This window comes from Schistocerca piceifrons, chromosome 4, assembly GCF_021461385.2.
Source record: "Schistocerca piceifrons isolate TAMUIC-IGC-003096 chromosome 4, iqSchPice1.1, whole genome shotgun sequence".
Taxonomy (NCBI): domain Eukaryota; kingdom Metazoa; phylum Arthropoda; class Insecta; order Orthoptera; family Acrididae; genus Schistocerca; species Schistocerca piceifrons.
In genome coordinates, this window is record NC_060141.1 from 99,370,725 (window position 1) to 99,388,738 (window position 18,014).

Here is an 18,014-nt window from a genome sequence, read left to right on the forward strand (position 1 = left end):
CGCGAAAGCTACGGTTAGGTTTAAGTGGTTCTAAGTTCAAGGGGACTAATGACCTCAAATGTTAAGTCCGATAGTGCTCAGAGCCATTTGAACCATTTTTGAAAGTTTGAATCACGCTGCTCAGATAAAAGGATAATCAGGAAATAAAAAGTTACTGGCGGGTAGAATGTACATTTATTTACAAATCAGCGATTTTCACTGTACACAGAACAGATTGCAGGCTCTGGTGGTGAGTATAAGGCCACACCAGGGTGCAGGCGACACTCGAACGGACACAGCGAAGTCCACTCTCCACCACGTCGCTCTGCGACCGGCTTATGAGGCACTCTCTTTCCTCCACGCTTCCTGTAAGTCTCTCACGTTGATCGTGTGAATCACTTTGGTGAATCCTTTGTTAGAAACTTTCCAGTGGCGTGTGCGAGTCCGGGGAGGGAACTGAGAGTCGTCGGATTCGGTGTAGGCGTTGCGCGGAGGGGTTGGCAGCAGCTTCTGGTTGCTAGGTTACCGCCATTGCGCCTCCGGCGAGACTCGGACGGCGCTACGGGGTTTCGGTCTTGGCTTGTGCTTCTCCGCTGGCGCTGTCGCCTTCAGCTGTCTGGCTCTGGCTTTTAGTTGTCTTGTTGCCGCTAGCAGCCGCTGCCGTCTTCTCTTTCTCACTCTTACTATCGGCTGCCTTCGCTTCGCTAGGAGCTGCAGCCTTTTCTTCCGCGCCTTCAGCTGTTTGGCTTTCAGCTTCCTTCTCGCTGCCAGCGGCTGCTGCTGACTTCTCTTTGCCACTCACATCGGCGGCCTTCCCTTCTCTCGTGGCTGCAGCCTTTTCTTCCTTTCCTTCCTTGCTGCTTCCCGCCTCGGCTGCATCACCCTTACTAGGTCCCTCGGTATTCTCTTCCTTGCCGCTGTCGCTTACAGTCGATTCGCTTTTGCTAGGCTCTGGCTTCTCCTCTTCTTTCTTCTCACTCTCGCCACTTGCACTACTCTTTTCTTTCTTATCACCGTCTCCTTTGTCTGTCTCGTCTTCAGAGTTCTTCCCATCCTCTTCCTTGTCCTGTTTCTTCACGTCACCCTCCTTGTTGTCGGCGTTGCTAGTTTCATGTTTATTACTGTTTTCATTCGGTTCTACTTTGAGCGCTTCGTATTGCTTTTCTTGAATCGGATCTGCCTTAGGATCCAATAAAGCATCGTCATAGTCGACCCTGAAATCAAACAAGCAAGATTTACTGTCTTTTCATACTAGAATAAAAATAATAATGTATAACCGAAATCACTTGAAGAAAATATAAAAGGAGAGATTTATTTACGACGTAAGTGGTTCGTGAAATCTACAGCTACATCTAAATCTGTACTCTGCAAGCCACTGTTTAGTGCATGGCGGAGGGTACGTCACATCGTACCAGTAATTAGGGGACATGATAGCCAATAAAAGTCTCTTAGAAGAAAGTTGAAGCAATCCTTCATATACCCTCCTATCGAATAAAATCAGACATTACAGCGCTTAAAGGAAGAAGTCGCATTACATCAAGAATTGTTCAGAACAAGCAGCGATATTTTATTACATATAACTTTGTAGTATGAGTAGCCACAGCTCTTGAAATGCACGGTAAACTGAACTTGAATAAAATCCCGCAGCACCTATCACATGTTGTGGTCTTCCATCGTACAATAGCCGCTCCGGTCCTACGGTGATCCTCGCCAGTTTAGAACACAGCCGACTGCTTCCTGTGTGGTATCCTCGCAGCAATCAACTGCAGGATATGTAAATTTCGTGTACTGGTTTATTTGGACACAGAAGTTATGTTAGGCGGTTCATTAATCTGTTTCCTAGTGCTAGGGTTTCCTTTATCAGTAGGGTTGCCTATTATCTGATGTTCATTCTCCGTTTTTTCTGATTTTTGGTGTTTTAAGCAAAGTTTATATCTTATAAGATTTTTAATAGTTTGTTCTTCATCTGCATTCAATTGCAACTGGGAGCATGTGTGGGCCCAACAGCTTCATTACTCTCTCGCCTCCGAATTTTTAATGTGGCATAATTTTAGCCTTCTGGGGATTTTTATTTTTGTAGAAACGGGGCTGGTTAATAGGTTACGTTCCTCACAGACGCTGTATTGATGGTATCTTCTTTTATGCTTCTTGTATTACATTTTAATCATATTTATTGCATTAACTACGGTTCTTTTTGTCATAGCGCCTAATGCCCTGCACTATTTGCCCCAATCCTCTGTCGGTTATTATTAGTTTATGACTTATCCTCTTCTTGGCATAGCATTCTGTGTCTACGAACAATTCTTCTACGTGTCATTATTCTAGTGGAGACGCTGGGTATTGGAACTTGTGATAGCGCACATTATCGACGACACAGTGGCTCGCATCAGGCCACGACAGAGCCGCCGTTTACATGGCGAGAAACCCGAGTTCGAGCCATAGTCAACAGATCGCAATCGATCGGAGACAGAAGAAGAAGAGGACGTTATGATGACAGCAACTGTGTGCCACCACATCAGACATCCTTCCGTTTTCTCTGGTGACGATGGCCAAAATCCAAACAAGTGGCTGAAGGTATATGTGCGTGTAGCCAAATTTAACAAATGGGATGACACTGTTTGTTTGGCTAACGTATTTTTCTAGTTGGAGGGCACTGCCAAGCAATGGTATGAGAACAACGAGGAGAAGTTCAAAAGCTGGGAAGTATTCCAGGTGGAACTGCGCAAGTTTTTCGGCGACACACAACGACAGAAGAGCAAAGCTGAAGATAAATTAAAGTGCAGGGCACAGCGTATAGGAGAAACTACAGCATCCTACATTCAAGAATCTTGGAGCTGTGTAAAATAGTGGATCCTAGAATGAAGGAGGAAGATAAGGTTGCACATCTCATGAAGGGTGTTGCGGAGGACATGTATCAAGCCTTACTCCTGAAGGAGGTTTCGACAGCAGACGACTTCATAAAATGGTGCCAGTGTATCGCGACAGTGCATCAAAAAAGAATTAAACACAAGAAGTTTGAACGTATTCCAAACGTCGTATCGATGTCTGTGATGGAGGAAGGAACTGATTCTCAAGTGTTCTTCGTCAGACAGTGAGGAAGGAAGTACAGAAGGCACTTGGATTGCACGGCGAACAAAAAACCGAGACGCTTCAAGAGGTCATAAGGGAGGAAGTGGAACAGACATTGAACCCAATCTCTCGTCCTTCATTTCCCTTTAAAACGGTGAAAAAGGCGAAACGCAGGCGAAGTTACGTTCCTAAAATGCCACGTGAGGAACCTCTTTGGGCACCAAGGAAGACTGACGTCTGGAGGACCCAGGATAACCAACCAGCATGTTTCCCTGCGGACGAACGGAACTTGTGGTGCGCTATTGTCAATAAATGTGGCGGATATTTGATGACGCCCGCGCCAGAAGACAGCAGACCGATTTTAGATGACGCCAATTCCGGGACGACAAAGATGAACAAGAGATGTGGGTGCAGGACGACGTAGGTCACCGTCGCCGCAAGCTAGCCGCTGGAGAGGACGCTCTCCAACACGACGATCAAGGCCTCTAACGCCGTTTAGAAGCTCCAGCCGATCACCTAGCCGCCGCAACCTGGAAAACTAAAGGGTGCGACCTTCCTTGGACGTGAGGCGGCCGAAGAGAAAAATCCTCCGCCGTTGATCACTACAAAAATGATTGGAGACTACGTCGATGTTCTCATGGATGGGCGATCATCCCAAGCTCTTGTGGACTCTGGAGCATCATGTTGTTTTTGTTGTTGTTGTTGTTGTTGTTGTTGTCTTCAGTCCTGAGACTGGTTTGATGCAGCTCTCCATGCTACTCTATCCTGTGCAAGCTTCTTCATCTCCCAGTACTTACTGCAACCTACATCCTTCTGAATCTGCTTAGTGTATTCATCTCTTGGTCTTCCTCTACGATTTTTACCCTCCACGCTGCCCTCCAGTGCTAAATTTGTGATCCCTTGATGCCTCAGAACATTTCCGATCAACCGGTCCCTTCTTCTTGTCAAGTTGTGCCACAAACTCCTCTTCTCCCCAATTCTATTCAATACCTCCTCATTAGTTATGTGATCTACCCATCTAATCTTCAGCATTCTTCTGTAGCACCACATTTCGAAAGCTTCTATTCTCTTCTTGTCCAAACTATTTATCGTCCACGTTTCACTTCCATACATGGCTACACTCCATACAAATACTTTCAGAAACGACTTCCTGACACTTAAATCTATACTCGATGTTAACAAATTTCTCTTCTTCAGAAACGCTTTCCTTGCCATTGCCAGTCTACATTTTATATCCTCTCTACTTCGACCATCATCAGTTATTTTGTTCCCCAAATAGCAAAACTCCTTTACTACTTTAAGTGTCTCATTTCCTAATCTAATTCCCTCAGCATCACCCGACTTAATTCAACTACATTCCATGATCCTCGTTCTGCTTTTATTGATGTTCATCTTATATCCTCCTTTCAAACCATTGTCCATTCCGTTCAACAGCTCTTCCAAGTCCTTTGCTGTCTCTGACAGAATTACAATGTCATCGGCGAACCTCAACCTTTTTATTTCTTCTCCATGGACTTTAATACCTACTCCGAATTTTTCTTTTGTTTCCTTTACTGCTTGCTCAATATACAGATTGAATAACATCGGGGAGAGACTACAACCCTGTCTCACTCCCCTCCCAACCACTGCTTCCCTTTCATATCTCTCGACTCTTATAACTGCCGTCTGGTCTCTGTGCAAATTGCAAATAGCCTTTCGCTCCCTGTATTTTATCCCTGCCACCTTCAGAATTTGAAAGAGAGTATTCCAGTCAATATTGTCAAAAGCTTTCTCTAAGTCTACAAATGATAGAAATGTAGGTTTGACTTTCCTCAGTCTAGCTTCTAAGATAAGTCGTAGGGTCAGCATTGCCTCACGTGTTCCAACATTTCTACGGAATCCAAACTGATCTTCGCCGAGGTCGGCTTCTACCAGTTTTTCCATTCGTCTGTAAGGAATTCGTGTTAGTATTTTGCAGCTGTGACTTATTAAACTGATAGTTCGGTAATTTTCACATCTGTCAACACCTGCTTTCTTTGGGATTGGGATTATTATATTCTTCTTGAAGTCTGAGGGTATTTCGCCTGTCTCATACATCTTGCTCACCAGATGGTAGCGTTTTGACATGACTGGCTCTCCCAACGCCGTCAGTAGTTCCAATGGAGTGTTGTCTACTCCCGGGGCCTTGTTTCGACTCAGGTCTTTCAGTGCTCTGTCAAACTCTTCACGCAGTATCGTATCTCCCATTTCATCTTCATCTAAATGCTCTTCCATTTCCATAATATTGTCCTCAAGTACATCGCCCTTGTATAGACCCTCTATATACTCCTTCCACCTTTCTGCTTTCCCTTCTTTGCTTAGAACTGGGTTTCCATCTGAGCTCTTGATATACATACAAGTGGCTCTCTTTTCTCCAAAGGTCTTTTTAATTTTCCTGTAGGCAGTATCTATCTTACCCCTAGTGAGATAAGCCTCTACGTCCTTACATTTGTCCTCCAGCCATCCCTGCTTAGCCATTTTGCACTTCCTGTCGATCTCATTTTTGAGACGTTTGTATTCCCTTTTGCCTGCTTCATTTACTGCGTTTTTATATTTTCTCCTTTCATAAATTAAGTTCAATATATCTTCTGTTACCCAAGGATTTCTACTAGCCCTCGTCTTTTTACCTACTTGATCCTCTGCTGCCTTTACTACTTCATCCCTCAGAGCTACCCATTCTTCTTCTACTGTATTTCTTTCCCCCATTCCCGTCAATTGTTCCCTTATGCTCTGCCTGAAACTCTGTACAACCTCTGGTTCTTTCAGTTTATCCAGGTCCCATCTCCTTAAATTCCCATCTTTTTGCAGTTTCTTCAGTTTTAATCTACAGTTCATAACCAATAGATTGTGGTCAGAGTCCACATCTGCCCCTGGAAATGTCTTACAATTTTAAACCTGGTTCCTACATCTCTATCTTACCATTATGTAATCTATCTGATACCTTCTAGTATCTCCAGGGTTCTTCCATGTATACAACCTTCTTTTATGATTGTTGAACCAAGTGTTAGCTATGATTAAGTTATGCGCTGTGCAAAATTCTACCAGACGGCTTCCTCTTTCATTTCTCTCCCCCAATCCATATTCACCCACTATGTTTCCTTCTCTCCCTTTTCCTACTCTCTAATTCCAGTCATCCATGGCTATTAAATGTTCGTCTCCTTTCACTACCTGAATAATTTCTTTTATCTCATCATACATTTCATTAATTTCTTCATCATCTGCAGAGCTAGTTGGCATATAAACTTGTACTACTGTAGTAGGAGAAGTACCGTCGCCAGTTGGAGAAAACCGTATTCGTCGACAGCAAAACATCTCTGCTGAAGGTGACTAATGGGAAATACGTAAAACCTACAGGAAGATGTACCATTCGTGTGGGTATAAGTGGCCATACACAGCCCTTTGAATGCATCGTCTTACAAGGGTGTAGTCATGACACCGTTCTCGGATGCGACTTTTTGAAAGCTTCTCAGGCAATTATACGTAGATTGTGGTCGCTCGAAGTTTATGCTAGACAAGATGAGATAATGTGGACAAGACGATGCGCATCCGAGTGTGTGGAGACTATGTGTGCTGGATGAAGTGATCATTCCTGCAGTCAGCGCTAGAAAGGTAACTGTCACGTACCATGTCATGCATCAACCCACCGATCTTGTAGTGGAATGTAAGAGAAGCATACCACTGAAGAATAACTTGGTCATCCCAGCCTCTGTCGTCTCGTTTAAGAACGGATTCAGAGAATTGTGGATAGATAACTGCCACCGAGAACCGCAGATCCTTCCAAGACGCATGGGGGTAGCAAACGCTGAGCCCTTAATTGAAGAACAGCTGAGCGTCATAGAAACCTCCCAGGCCGAGTCTGTGGGTGAAATTAGCGCTATCACTACAAGCTCGACTATCACCAGATCTCACTTTAGGAACAACAGAAGAAGCTACTTGCCATTCTTCAAGAGTTCTCTGAAAGCTTCAATCCACAGGCGAAGAGCAAATTAGACAAATCGGCGGTGAAGCACTGGATTAGCAATGGAGACCATCAACCAATAAGCCAGAGAGCATACCGTGTGTCAGCAACGGGAAGTCGAATAATACGCGATGATGTAGAGAAAATGATGAAGAATGACATCATTCAGCCTTCGCAGAGCCCATGGTCGCCACCAGTGGTCCTCGCCAGGAGGAAGGATGGCAGTTGGCGCTTATGTGTTGATTACAGGAAGCTCAATAAGATAACTAAAAAGGACGAATTGACGATACACTAGATTGTCTGGAGGGGGCTAAGTTTTTTCTCAACCAGGGACGTGTACTCGGGATATTGGCAAATCGAAGTAGGTGATGCTGATCGCAAGAAAACTGCGTTTATCATCCCTGAGGGCCTGTATGAGTTTCAGGTAATGCCGTTTGGTTTAGGTAATGCACCATCAACTTTTCAACGAATGATGGATAATCTTCTAAGTCACCTGAAGTGGACGATGTGTCTTTGTTATTTAGATGACATCATAGTCTTCTCAGAGACACATGGTGAACACGTAAAGAGACTGAGGGACGTCGTAAGTGTCTCCAACAAGGCAGACTGAAACTTAATCCAGGAAAGTGTCTCTTTGGAGCAAAAGAAATGAAAATACTTGGACACCTTGTGTCAAATGAAGGTGTGCTGCCAGACCCAGAAATGGTATAACAGAATTTCCTATTCCTAAAAGTATTAGAGATGTGAGAAGCTTCCTTGGATTATGTTCTTATTACCGTCATTTTATCAAAGACTTTTGTATCAAACCCAGGCCACTCCAAGAGTTGTTAAAAGCCGATGCTAAATTTATCTGGGGTAGTGCTCAATAAGATTCTTTCGATGTGCTGCGAAAAGCTCTGACGACTGACCCTGTACTTGGTCTGTATGATGAGAGAGCACCTACAGAACTACACAGATGGCAGCGGGTATGGCATCGGTGCTGTTCTGGTGCAAATTTCGGATGGAAAAGAGAAGATTATAGTATATGCTTCTAGGACACTTACAAACGCCGAGAGAGGCTACTCAACGAGAGAAAGAGAATGTCTTGCTGTGATCTGAGCCATGTGAAAATTTCGACAGTATATCTATGGAAGGCCATTCACAGTTCTTACAGACTATCATTCACTTTGTTGGTTGGCAGGGCTTAAGGATCCAACAGGGCGACTCGTCTTCAAGTGTATGACATTACCATAGTGTACAAAAGTGGAAGAAAACACCAAGATGCCGACTGTCTCCCAAGAAACCCGTGCAAGACTTTGATGAAGATAGTGACTGTCTCGCTGCACTCCAGGATCTTTCTGCTAAGCAGAAGAAGGACCCCAAGATATCTCAAATTATGCTTGCCTTAAATCGGTCAGAGGATGTGAAAGGACAGTTTAAGGTAGTTAATGGATTACTTTGCAAGAAAAACTTTGAACCGTTTGCAAAGAGGTGGCTGCCAGTGACTCGTAAACATATGCGCTTAGATGTGTTTCCGTTACATCCTGATGATGTGGACGACGACTACATCGGCCAGGTGATAACCAGAGCTGAGGAAGCTCGGTAGTTAGCTCGACTCCGCACGCTGCAGGCTCAGAAAAACGATTGCCGAAGGTATGATGCGAGCCACCGCTCTGTTGCCTACCAGCCTGGTGACTTCATCTGGATCTTCCTCCTGTTCGGAAAGTTGGTCTCTCTGAGAAGCTCCTCAGGCGCTACTTTGGACCTTATGAGGTTGTGAGACAGTTGTCTGATGTAACTCACGAAGTTGAAGATTTCGACCTCGACACAAGACGACGAAAAGTCAGAGATACGGTCCACTTCCTTCGAATGAAGCCCTATAAGGATCCTGCAACCCAGAGTAAATTCGAAGCTCCAGCGACAGGCAACAAGCGGAAAGGTGACGAAGAGCGTAGCGGCAAAAGAAGTTCAAAGCAGATCACCGCCAGGACGAGAATCAGTCATCGGGAGTCGGAGCATGCAGGACCGATGACTCGTTCCCGGACTAGGACGACGTAACACCGAGACGCTGTTCTCTTATGAACGGAGCAGTATCGCAGAAGAAGCTGAGTAGTTTTGAGGTGTAGTGGCTGTGATACAAAACTGTTGCACGGAGGATCGTGAGTCCAAAACTCACCCCGACTGTAAAATTTTTAATTTCTATATTCGATTCGAGTACATTCTAGAAGTATCCACAAACGGCAGGAATTATTGTACTGGAATGTTCTGTAAATGTATATACCGTATGTGTTCTGGCCGGAGGCAGTACCCTCCGCGCTCTTGTATGTGCAAGTGCTGAATAAACCTTCGTTAAATGAAGTTAGTGTTCGTCATTCATCTAATGACACCTTCTTCTACGTGACATTATATATATTTTACAAGTACGGTTTCCTTTCCAGTAGAATCACCTCAAGATGCTGCTTTAATGCAGCGAAATCGGTCGTGATTCAATCATCACTTAACAGCTTTCTGCGATTTTATTTAAGTTCTATTATTTTCGGTGTAAAAAGTGTTTTTTCCGCCTTACTACAGTTAAATACTGTTATTACACTTATATATTATTTTTCAACAGGCACGTTTCTTTTTTATTTGCTAAGCATCTTCTGTGGTCAATCTGGAAATCTTGAAATAGTGTGTGCATAATATGCCTTTACATTCTAGTCTGTATAGGAAGAAGACTAATATCTCAAAAAAAGTTTATTATAAACAGCAATTCTTCATAAAATTGCCATACAATTTACTTACGGTGCCTCTTGTTTGCGTTTTCTAAAAAACCACTGATTGAAGTCCAAGAAAACCTGGTTGCAAGTTCATTTCTCGCAATTTTTTTGGCTTTTATTAACCCACTTTTTCTTACTCTGCATTTGTGTTTTTTCCACTTCACAATTGTAAACTAGAAAAAGGGAAATAGCTGCATGCGTTCTGCACTCAGCACAGTGTTTATGTATACTTATTTGTGTACTGTGTACGTTTTGAGCATAGCCAGCCCTGTGAATACTATTTTTGTTAGCTGTCAGGTGCTCGCGGGGAGGAAGAGAGAGAGAGAGAGAGAGAGAGAGAGAGAGAGAGAGAGAGAATCACGAAAGTGAAATGAAGTGCAAAAACGCAGAGCAAAAAAAAAGGAGGTTGATGAAAGGTGAAAAATTGTGCCGGCCGGGGTGGCCGGACGGTTCTAGGCGCTTCTGTCTGGAACCGCGGGACCGTTACGGTCGCAGGGTCGAATCCTGCCTAGGGCATGGATGTGTGTAATGTCCTTAGGTTAGTTAGGTTTAAGTAGTTCTAAGTTCTAGGGGAGTGATGATCTCAGAAGTTAAGTCCCATAGTGCTCAGAGCCATTTGAACCATTTTTTTTTTTTTTTTTAAATTGATATTTGAATGTGTAACCAGGTTTTTTCCGGCTTCACTGCTGGTAAAAATGAAAGAAACAAGAGATAAAAACACTGTAACTAAATTGCATGTTGATTTTATAAAGAAGTGCTGTTTATAAATACCAAACTGTAGAGACATATTATTTATATCACATATCCAGCATGGAGAGCTGCATCAAACCAGTCTCAGGACTGAAGACCACAACAACAACAACAACATCCAGAATAGCCACAAAACACGCTTCATAGATAAAAGTGAAACGCTTCTAGTGAAAAATACTTTTTAACTGCAGCAAAAGAACATTAACTGATACATATCAGCTGCTGTGAAATATGGCTATGCAAACAAACATAAAGTTTGTTTTTTGTGATGCCATACAGTTACTCTGAAAAACATAAGAGGGAAGGATACAAAACTTAAATTCTACAGAACACATGCTCTGTCTACGGTGGCGTATGAAAGTGAGACGAGGAGATTGGTATGAAGGTAAGAAAATCGAGTAGTACAATAGCTATTGTTAGAACGACAATAACTATGCCAGTGTAAGGTGTATAGTAAAGCCGTGTTACTTACGTCCCATTGTCCGTGGAATTGTCATCGTCCAAGACTCCGACTTCGATGATGACATGCGACAGCACGTACCTGCAGAATGAAGGAATTGATTAGCCAGCAAGTTTTGATTGTGTGCTGTCTCGTTCACTAAATGGCTCCTATATCGTCTCGCAAGTCATAAAACATCCGTTATATTTTCATTACAAAGAGGACAGACTGTATATAGGTTTTTAAATTTATTACGATACAATTCGATGTGATTTCTGTAGCCATGAATAGTTCTAAACGCACTGAATGTGCAACAGTGAAAATATACCACGTTAATTTCAGCTCGTTTTGAGTCAAAGATGAAAACTAGAATTTCTCAAATGGAACAGTTGTGGGCATTGACACAACGGTTGAGACGTATCATGAATCCACTAACAAGTGACACACAAATATAGATTCTCCTGCCAATCTACAAAATAATTGTATGTGGTGTAAGAGTGATGAACATAATGTCGCGAATAAATATCCTGAATATCGCATAAAAATAAAACCGATTGTTGAAGTTTGTATCTGAAGAATGTGTAGTTGAATGATGTCTTTTACATTCCTCTTGCTTCGTAAACAACAGTGGCACAAGATTTTCAGTAGAAGGAGTCACTCTCATCCAGCAAACAGTCTGGTTAAGGAGGGCGGAGGAGCGGACAGAGGCTCATACGACCACGTCTTGTTGTACCTCAAAAGGAAGTTCGAAAACATTCTGCTTGCGGCGGAGGCTGAATCCTCCGTGAACAATAGGAACGACTCCGAGGTGGCCATCAGGATAGTTGAATTTCAGTCCTTGGGTGAAACATCGCACAACATTGAGGCAAAGCTCTTCGGTCCGCAGTTTGATGTACACGACGCTGCTCGTGATGAAGAAGTGAATTCCTACGACACCTTGAAGTGTCAGAAGAACTTCGTCACATATAAACTGTTCCACCTTGTGCGTTCGAGGTCGTGGATGTTCCTCTTGAAAGATGACGTTTATAGTCGCACGGCGGTAAGATGTCATTGCAGGTCGGAACTACAAGGAAGATAGCGGCGCAGCACCACACACTGACATGTAAACAAAATCATGCTCTCCGAGTACTGCTCGAAGCGCCGAGCACATCCGCCTCGTGTAAAGGCTACGAGCCGACTGATCGTTTCAGCCATCCGGACATCGTCCCTGACTGAATCAAACTTCCAACTTATCTACACACGACTGACGTAGAGCCCCTGCCCATTATCCTCAATACTCGTGGCATGTGGCTGGTTCCTGTACGAGGTCAAGTGTATGTCTGCATCTGAAGAGAAAGAATGAATTGCCCATGTCGCCCTGTTTATATAGACTGCCGGAAAAAAAATTGTACACCTGGAAAGACGACGTCGATTTGGTTCTGACGATGGCATATGCCATCTGCGGGATAGTAGGTGCACTGATAATGGTTTAAACTTCGTCTGAAAATAGATAGCACAGTGGCATAGCAACCAGATTGCCATATGTGTCTACTATTTAATAGGGAATGCTCACAGCCAGAAGGCTCAGTGTGGTGCAAATGTGTAAAGCAAGCAGGCAACCATGCCACAGAAATACACTCCTGCTACTTACAGCCAAATGAGTGAGTATGAAAGAGGTCAAACTATGGCTTTTCGAGTGGCGAGATGTTCCTTTTGGAGAAGTGTCCCACACGTTGGACGTGCTGCATCATTTGTGGAACGATACTGGTATCAGTAGTCACATCAACATACTCATACACGTAGAAGAGGTACTGGATATCCACGCAGCACAGACACCCGCTAGGTTCGTCATATTGTAAGGCCAGAAGTGGCAGATCGTACAGCTACCACAGCACGGATAAGAGAGCTTGTGAGCCCTGATGTGCGGATACGAACTGATGCGAACTGATTATTAGAAGTGGGATCATGGATATGCACACCTCTAGCCCGTCTTCCACTCACGCCACAGTATCGACATGCACGGCTCACTTGGCAGAGGATCACTCGGAAGATGGAATGGTGCGCCTTGGTATTCAACGGTGAAAGCAGATTCTGCCTGCACAGAAGTGATGGTGGTTTGTCCATATAACGTACACATGCAGAATGTTGTTAGGCCACGTTCTTTTGCCGTTCTTATAACAGGAAAGCTATGTCTTGTTCCAGGAGGATAAGCCTCCCACACACAACGCCTGTGAAACTCAACGAGCTCTGAAAGACGCGCAACAACTTCCCTTTGGCAGAACAATCTCCAGATTTGTCTCCAGTCGAGCACGTGTCTGATGTGAGAGGAGGAGAAGTGACTCGTGCGACTCGTCAACCAACAACTCTTTCAGAAGTAAGTGAACAGTTCGAGCAGCCGTGGCATAACATGACAAAATTTTCTCGGAGTTCCAGCCGCGTCCAGTGGTTTAAAATCCACGAGCTTTCGGTCGAGTTCTCCTCTGCCATTTCTAAGTGGCGAGAGCCGAATGATTGCTGCTGCCTTTCTTATATAGCCGCGCTGTCTTCAGTGACGTCACTGGTGCTCGTTCCAGCGCCATTTATGGTAATGCTTTCATTGCGCGCTTGCCGCGCCCGTTTCAACTTTCCGATGGTCGGGTTCCAAGCTGTGCTTAGCTACAGGCCGCCTTTCTTATTGCGAATGTTGTCAGAAATTTTTAACTCGATCGCTTCTTTTATAACACTGTCCCAAAAATTAGTAGTCGGCGTAATAACATATGTCTCCGCAATTTCTGTGGTGTCACCGCCAGACACCACACTTGCTAGGTGGTAGCTTGAAATCGGCCGCGGTCCATTGGTACATGTCGGACCCGCGTGTCGCCACTGTCAATGATCGCAGACCGAGCGCCACCACAAGGCAGGTCTCGAGATACGGACTAGCACTCGCCCCAGTTGTACGGACGACTTTGCTAGCGACTACACGGACGAAGACTCGCTCATTTGCAGAGCAGCTAGTTAGAATAGCCTTCAGCTAAGTCCATGGCTACGACCTAGCAAGGCGCCATTAGCACTACATTGCATTTATCTAGAGAGAGTCTCACTTGTATCATCAAGAACGCTGTATACAAATGATGGATTAAAGTTAAGTATTCCAGCAGCTACGTACTTTTCTTTATAGCATTCATTACGTATCCTGTTTCAGACCTCACGCCATCCTGCGTGAGTTAGCGCGTGCATCTTGGCCGCCTCTTTCTATTAGTGTACGTAGTGTTGGCAAGTCTGCCGACACTACAATTTCAACACGGTGTCCATTCTCCAAAGCATGTTCCGCCACCGCTGATTTATCAAGATGCCGTAGGTGAAAACATCTTTCGTGTTCCACACGGCGCTATTCAATAGTAAGTACAGACTATCCGATATAGAGCTGTCCACACCCACATGGTATTTTATATGCTCCTGGCGTTCTGAGTCCAACATCGTCTTTCACAGCCGTCATTAGCTGTCGAATTTTAGCCGGTGCCCTAAAAACCGTATAGATTGTATGCTTCTTTAAAGGCTGGCTGATTTTTCCTGTTATTGAGCCACAGAACGGTAAGAACGCAAGCTTCTTCGTGCCCTCCTCGGAGGTCCTCTGCAAGATGGCTTGCGAAATCTGGCGGTTGTTGCAGCCGTTTTCTTCGAAGACTTTCCGTAAGTGGCTCAGTTCCTTTGGAAGGTTTCCAGCGTCTGAAAAGGCTTCCGCTCGATGCAGCGATGTCCTCAGAACAGAACTTTTCTGCGAAGGATGGTGACAGCTGGTAGCATGCAGATATCGGTCTGTGTAGGTGGGTTTCGGATAAAAACTGTGGCTGAAAGATTCGTTTCCTTACGGGCGGCGAGGACGTCTAGAAAAGGCAAGGCACCATCTGTCTCGACTTCCATCGGGAATCTGATGTTATCTTGGATACTGTTGATGTGGCTGCGAAATTCTCCCAGCTTTTCACTCCCATGAGGCCAGGAAATGAATGTGTCGTCGACGTAACGATAAAAATAACTAGGCTTTGCAGGAGCGATGTTCTCAAAGTGCTAAGAAACTTTGGTTTTATGTCAAAGCGGTAGGTGAATCAAAACAAAATGTCCAGACACTCTGTGACCAAAATGATACTGAAACAGAGGATGACAGACTAGAGGCCGAAATACTAAATGTCTTTTTCCAAAGCTGTTTCACAGAGGAAGACTGCACTATAGTTCCTTCTCTAGATTGTCTCACAGATGACAAAATGGTAGATATCGAAATAGACCACAGAGGGATAAAAAAACAATTAAAATTGCTCAAAAGAGGAAAGGCCGCTGGACCTGATGGGATACCAGTTCGATTTTACACAGAGTACGTGAAGGAACTTGCCCCCCTTCTTGCAGACGTGTACCGTAGGTCTCTAGAAGAGCGTAGCGTTCCAAGAGATTGGAAAAGGGCACAGGTCATCCTCCGTTTTCAAGAAGGGACTTCGAACAGATGTGCAGAACTACAGACCTATATCCCTAACGTAGATCAGTTGTAGAATTTTGGAACACGTATTATGTTCGAATATAATGACCTTTCTGGAGACTAGAAATCTACTCTGTAGAAATCAGCATGGGTTTCGAAAAAGACGATCGTGTGAAACCCAGCTCGCGCTATTCGTCCACGAGACTCAGAGGGCCATAGACACGGGTTCACGGGTAGATTCCGTGTTTCTTGAGTTCCGCAAGGCATTTGATACAGTTCCAAACAGTCGTGTAATGAACAATGTAAGAGCATATGCACTATCAGACCAACTGTGTGATTGGATTGAAGAGTTCCTAGATAACAGAACGCAGCATATCATTCCTTAATGGAGAGAAGTCTTCCGAAGTAAGAGTGATTTCAGGTGTGCCACAGGGGAGTGTCGTAGGACAGTTGCTATTCACAATACATATAAATGACCTTGTGGATAACATCGGAAGTTCACTGAGGCGTTTTGCGGATGATGCTGTAGTATATCGAGAGGTTGTAACAATGGAAAATTGTACTGAAATGCAAGAGGATCTGCAACGAATTGACGCATGGTGCAGGGAATGATAATTGAATCTCTATGTAGACAATTGTAATGTGCTGCGGATACATAGAAAGAAAGATCCTTTATCATTTAGCTACAATATAGCAGGTCAGCAACTGGAAACAGTTAATTCCATAAATTATCTGGGAGTAGGCATTAGGAGTGATTTAAAATGAAATGACCATATAAAATTAATCGTCGGTAAAGCAGATGCCAGACTGAGAGTCATTGGAATAATCCTAAGGAATGCAGCCCGAAAACAAAGGAAGTAGGTTACAGTACGCTTGTTCGCCCACTGCTTGAATACTGCTCAGCGGTGTGGGGTCCGTACCAGATAGGGTGGGTTGATAGAAGAGATAGAGAAGATCCAACGGAGAGCAGCGCGCTTCGTTACAGGATCATTTAGTAATCGCGAAAGCGTTACGGAGATGATAGATAAACTCCAGTGGAAGACTCTGTAGGAGAGACGCTCAGTAGCTCGGTACGGGCTTTTGTTAAAGTTTCGAGAACATACCTTCACTGAAGAGTCCAGCAGTATATTGCTCCCTCCTACGTATATCTCGCGAAGAGACCATGAGGATAAAATCAGAGAGATTAGAGCCCACACAGAAGCATACAGACAATCCTTCTTTCCACGAACAATACGAGACTGGAATAGAAGGGAGAACCGATAGAGGTACTCAATACCTCCGCCACACACAATCAGGTGGCTTGCGAGGTATGGATGTAGATGTAGACCGGCCGGAGTGGCTGAGCGGTTCTAGGCGCTACAGTCTGGAACCGCGCGACCGCTGCGGTCGCAGGTTCGAATCCTGAATCTGGCATGGATGTGTGTGATGTCCTTCGGTTAGTTAGGTTTAAGTAGTTCTATGTTCTAGGGGACTGATGGCTCTGAGGACTATGCGACTTAACTTCTGAGGTCATCAGTCGCCTAGAACTTATAACTAATTAAACCTAACTAACCTAAGGACATCACACACATCCATGCCCGAGGCAGAAATCGAACCTGCGACCGTAGCGGTCGCTCGGTTCCAGACTGTAGCGCCTAGAACCGCACGGCCACTCCGGCCGGCCGGGACTGATGACTTCAGCAGTTAAGTACCATAGTGCTCAGAGCCATTTGAATCTGTAGATGTAGATGTGGATGTACTCCGTGAAGAGGTTGGCAATAACTGAAGCTAATGGGATTCCCATTGCGACGCCGTCCGCGTTGTGGGATAAAATTACGCAAGACAGTATTAGTCATGGCCAACGGCCTTGCAGCAGTGGTAACAACTGTTCCCGTGAAACAACCGAAGTTAAGCGCTGTCGGGCTGGGCTAGCGCTTGGATGGGTGACCATCCGGTCTGCCGAGCGCTGTTGGCAAGCGGAGTGCACTCAGCCCTTGTAAGACCAGCTGAGGAGCTACCTGGCTGAGAAGTAGTGGCTCTGGTCTCGGAAACAGACATACGGCCGGGAGAGAGGTGTGCTGACCACATGCCCCTCCAGATCCGCATCCAGTGATGGGTATGAGCCTGCTCGGGAGGAGTTTAGTATTAGCCATGTGTACGTTCGACTAGCTGACAGAGTCAGCACCTGCACTGGAGGCTGTACCACGTACTAACTTGGGTGTTTCAGCAATGGGTCGATACCTGAGGTACCTCCGAACCGCTTTTGATATTGATCTGCAAACGTAACCACTTCATTTACAACATGCGGCTCTGTTGTAACAATAAATTTTAACTGAATTGGAAACCTCAAAAGGAGTCTATTGCACTACTGGCCATTAAAATTGCTACACCACGAAGATGACGTGCTACAGACGCGAAATTTAACCGACAGGAAGAAGATGCTGTGATATGCAAATGACTAGCTTTTCATAGCATTCACACAAGTTCGGCACCGGTGGCGACACCTACGACGTTTTCTCATACACAAACAGCAGTTGACCGGTGTTGCCTGGTGAAACGTTGTTGTGATGCCTCGTGTAAGAAGGAGAAATGCGTACCATCACGTTTCCGACTTTGATAAAGGTCGGATTGTAGCCTATCGCGATTGCGGTTTATCGTATC

The 18,014-nt window shown here is 44.7% G+C and overlaps 1 protein-coding gene across 1 annotated transcript in view; it reads right to left on the minus strand.

Moving 5' to 3' along the window:
- Positions 1-229: 229 nt before the first annotated feature.
- The window catches only part of LOC124795631 (general transcription factor IIF subunit 1-like), a 29,334-nt gene continuing 11,549 nt past the window's right edge, over positions 230-18,014 (minus strand). Inside the window, exons 3-4 of the mRNA XM_047259703.1 lie at positions 10,985-11,053; positions 230-1,193 (exon numbers count right to left, since the gene is read on the minus strand). Coding sequence (XP_047115659.1) covers positions 539-1,193; positions 10,985-11,053 — 724 coding nt within the window. The 3' untranslated portion in view covers positions 230-538. The remainder of the gene's footprint in view (positions 1,194-10,984; positions 11,054-18,014) is intronic.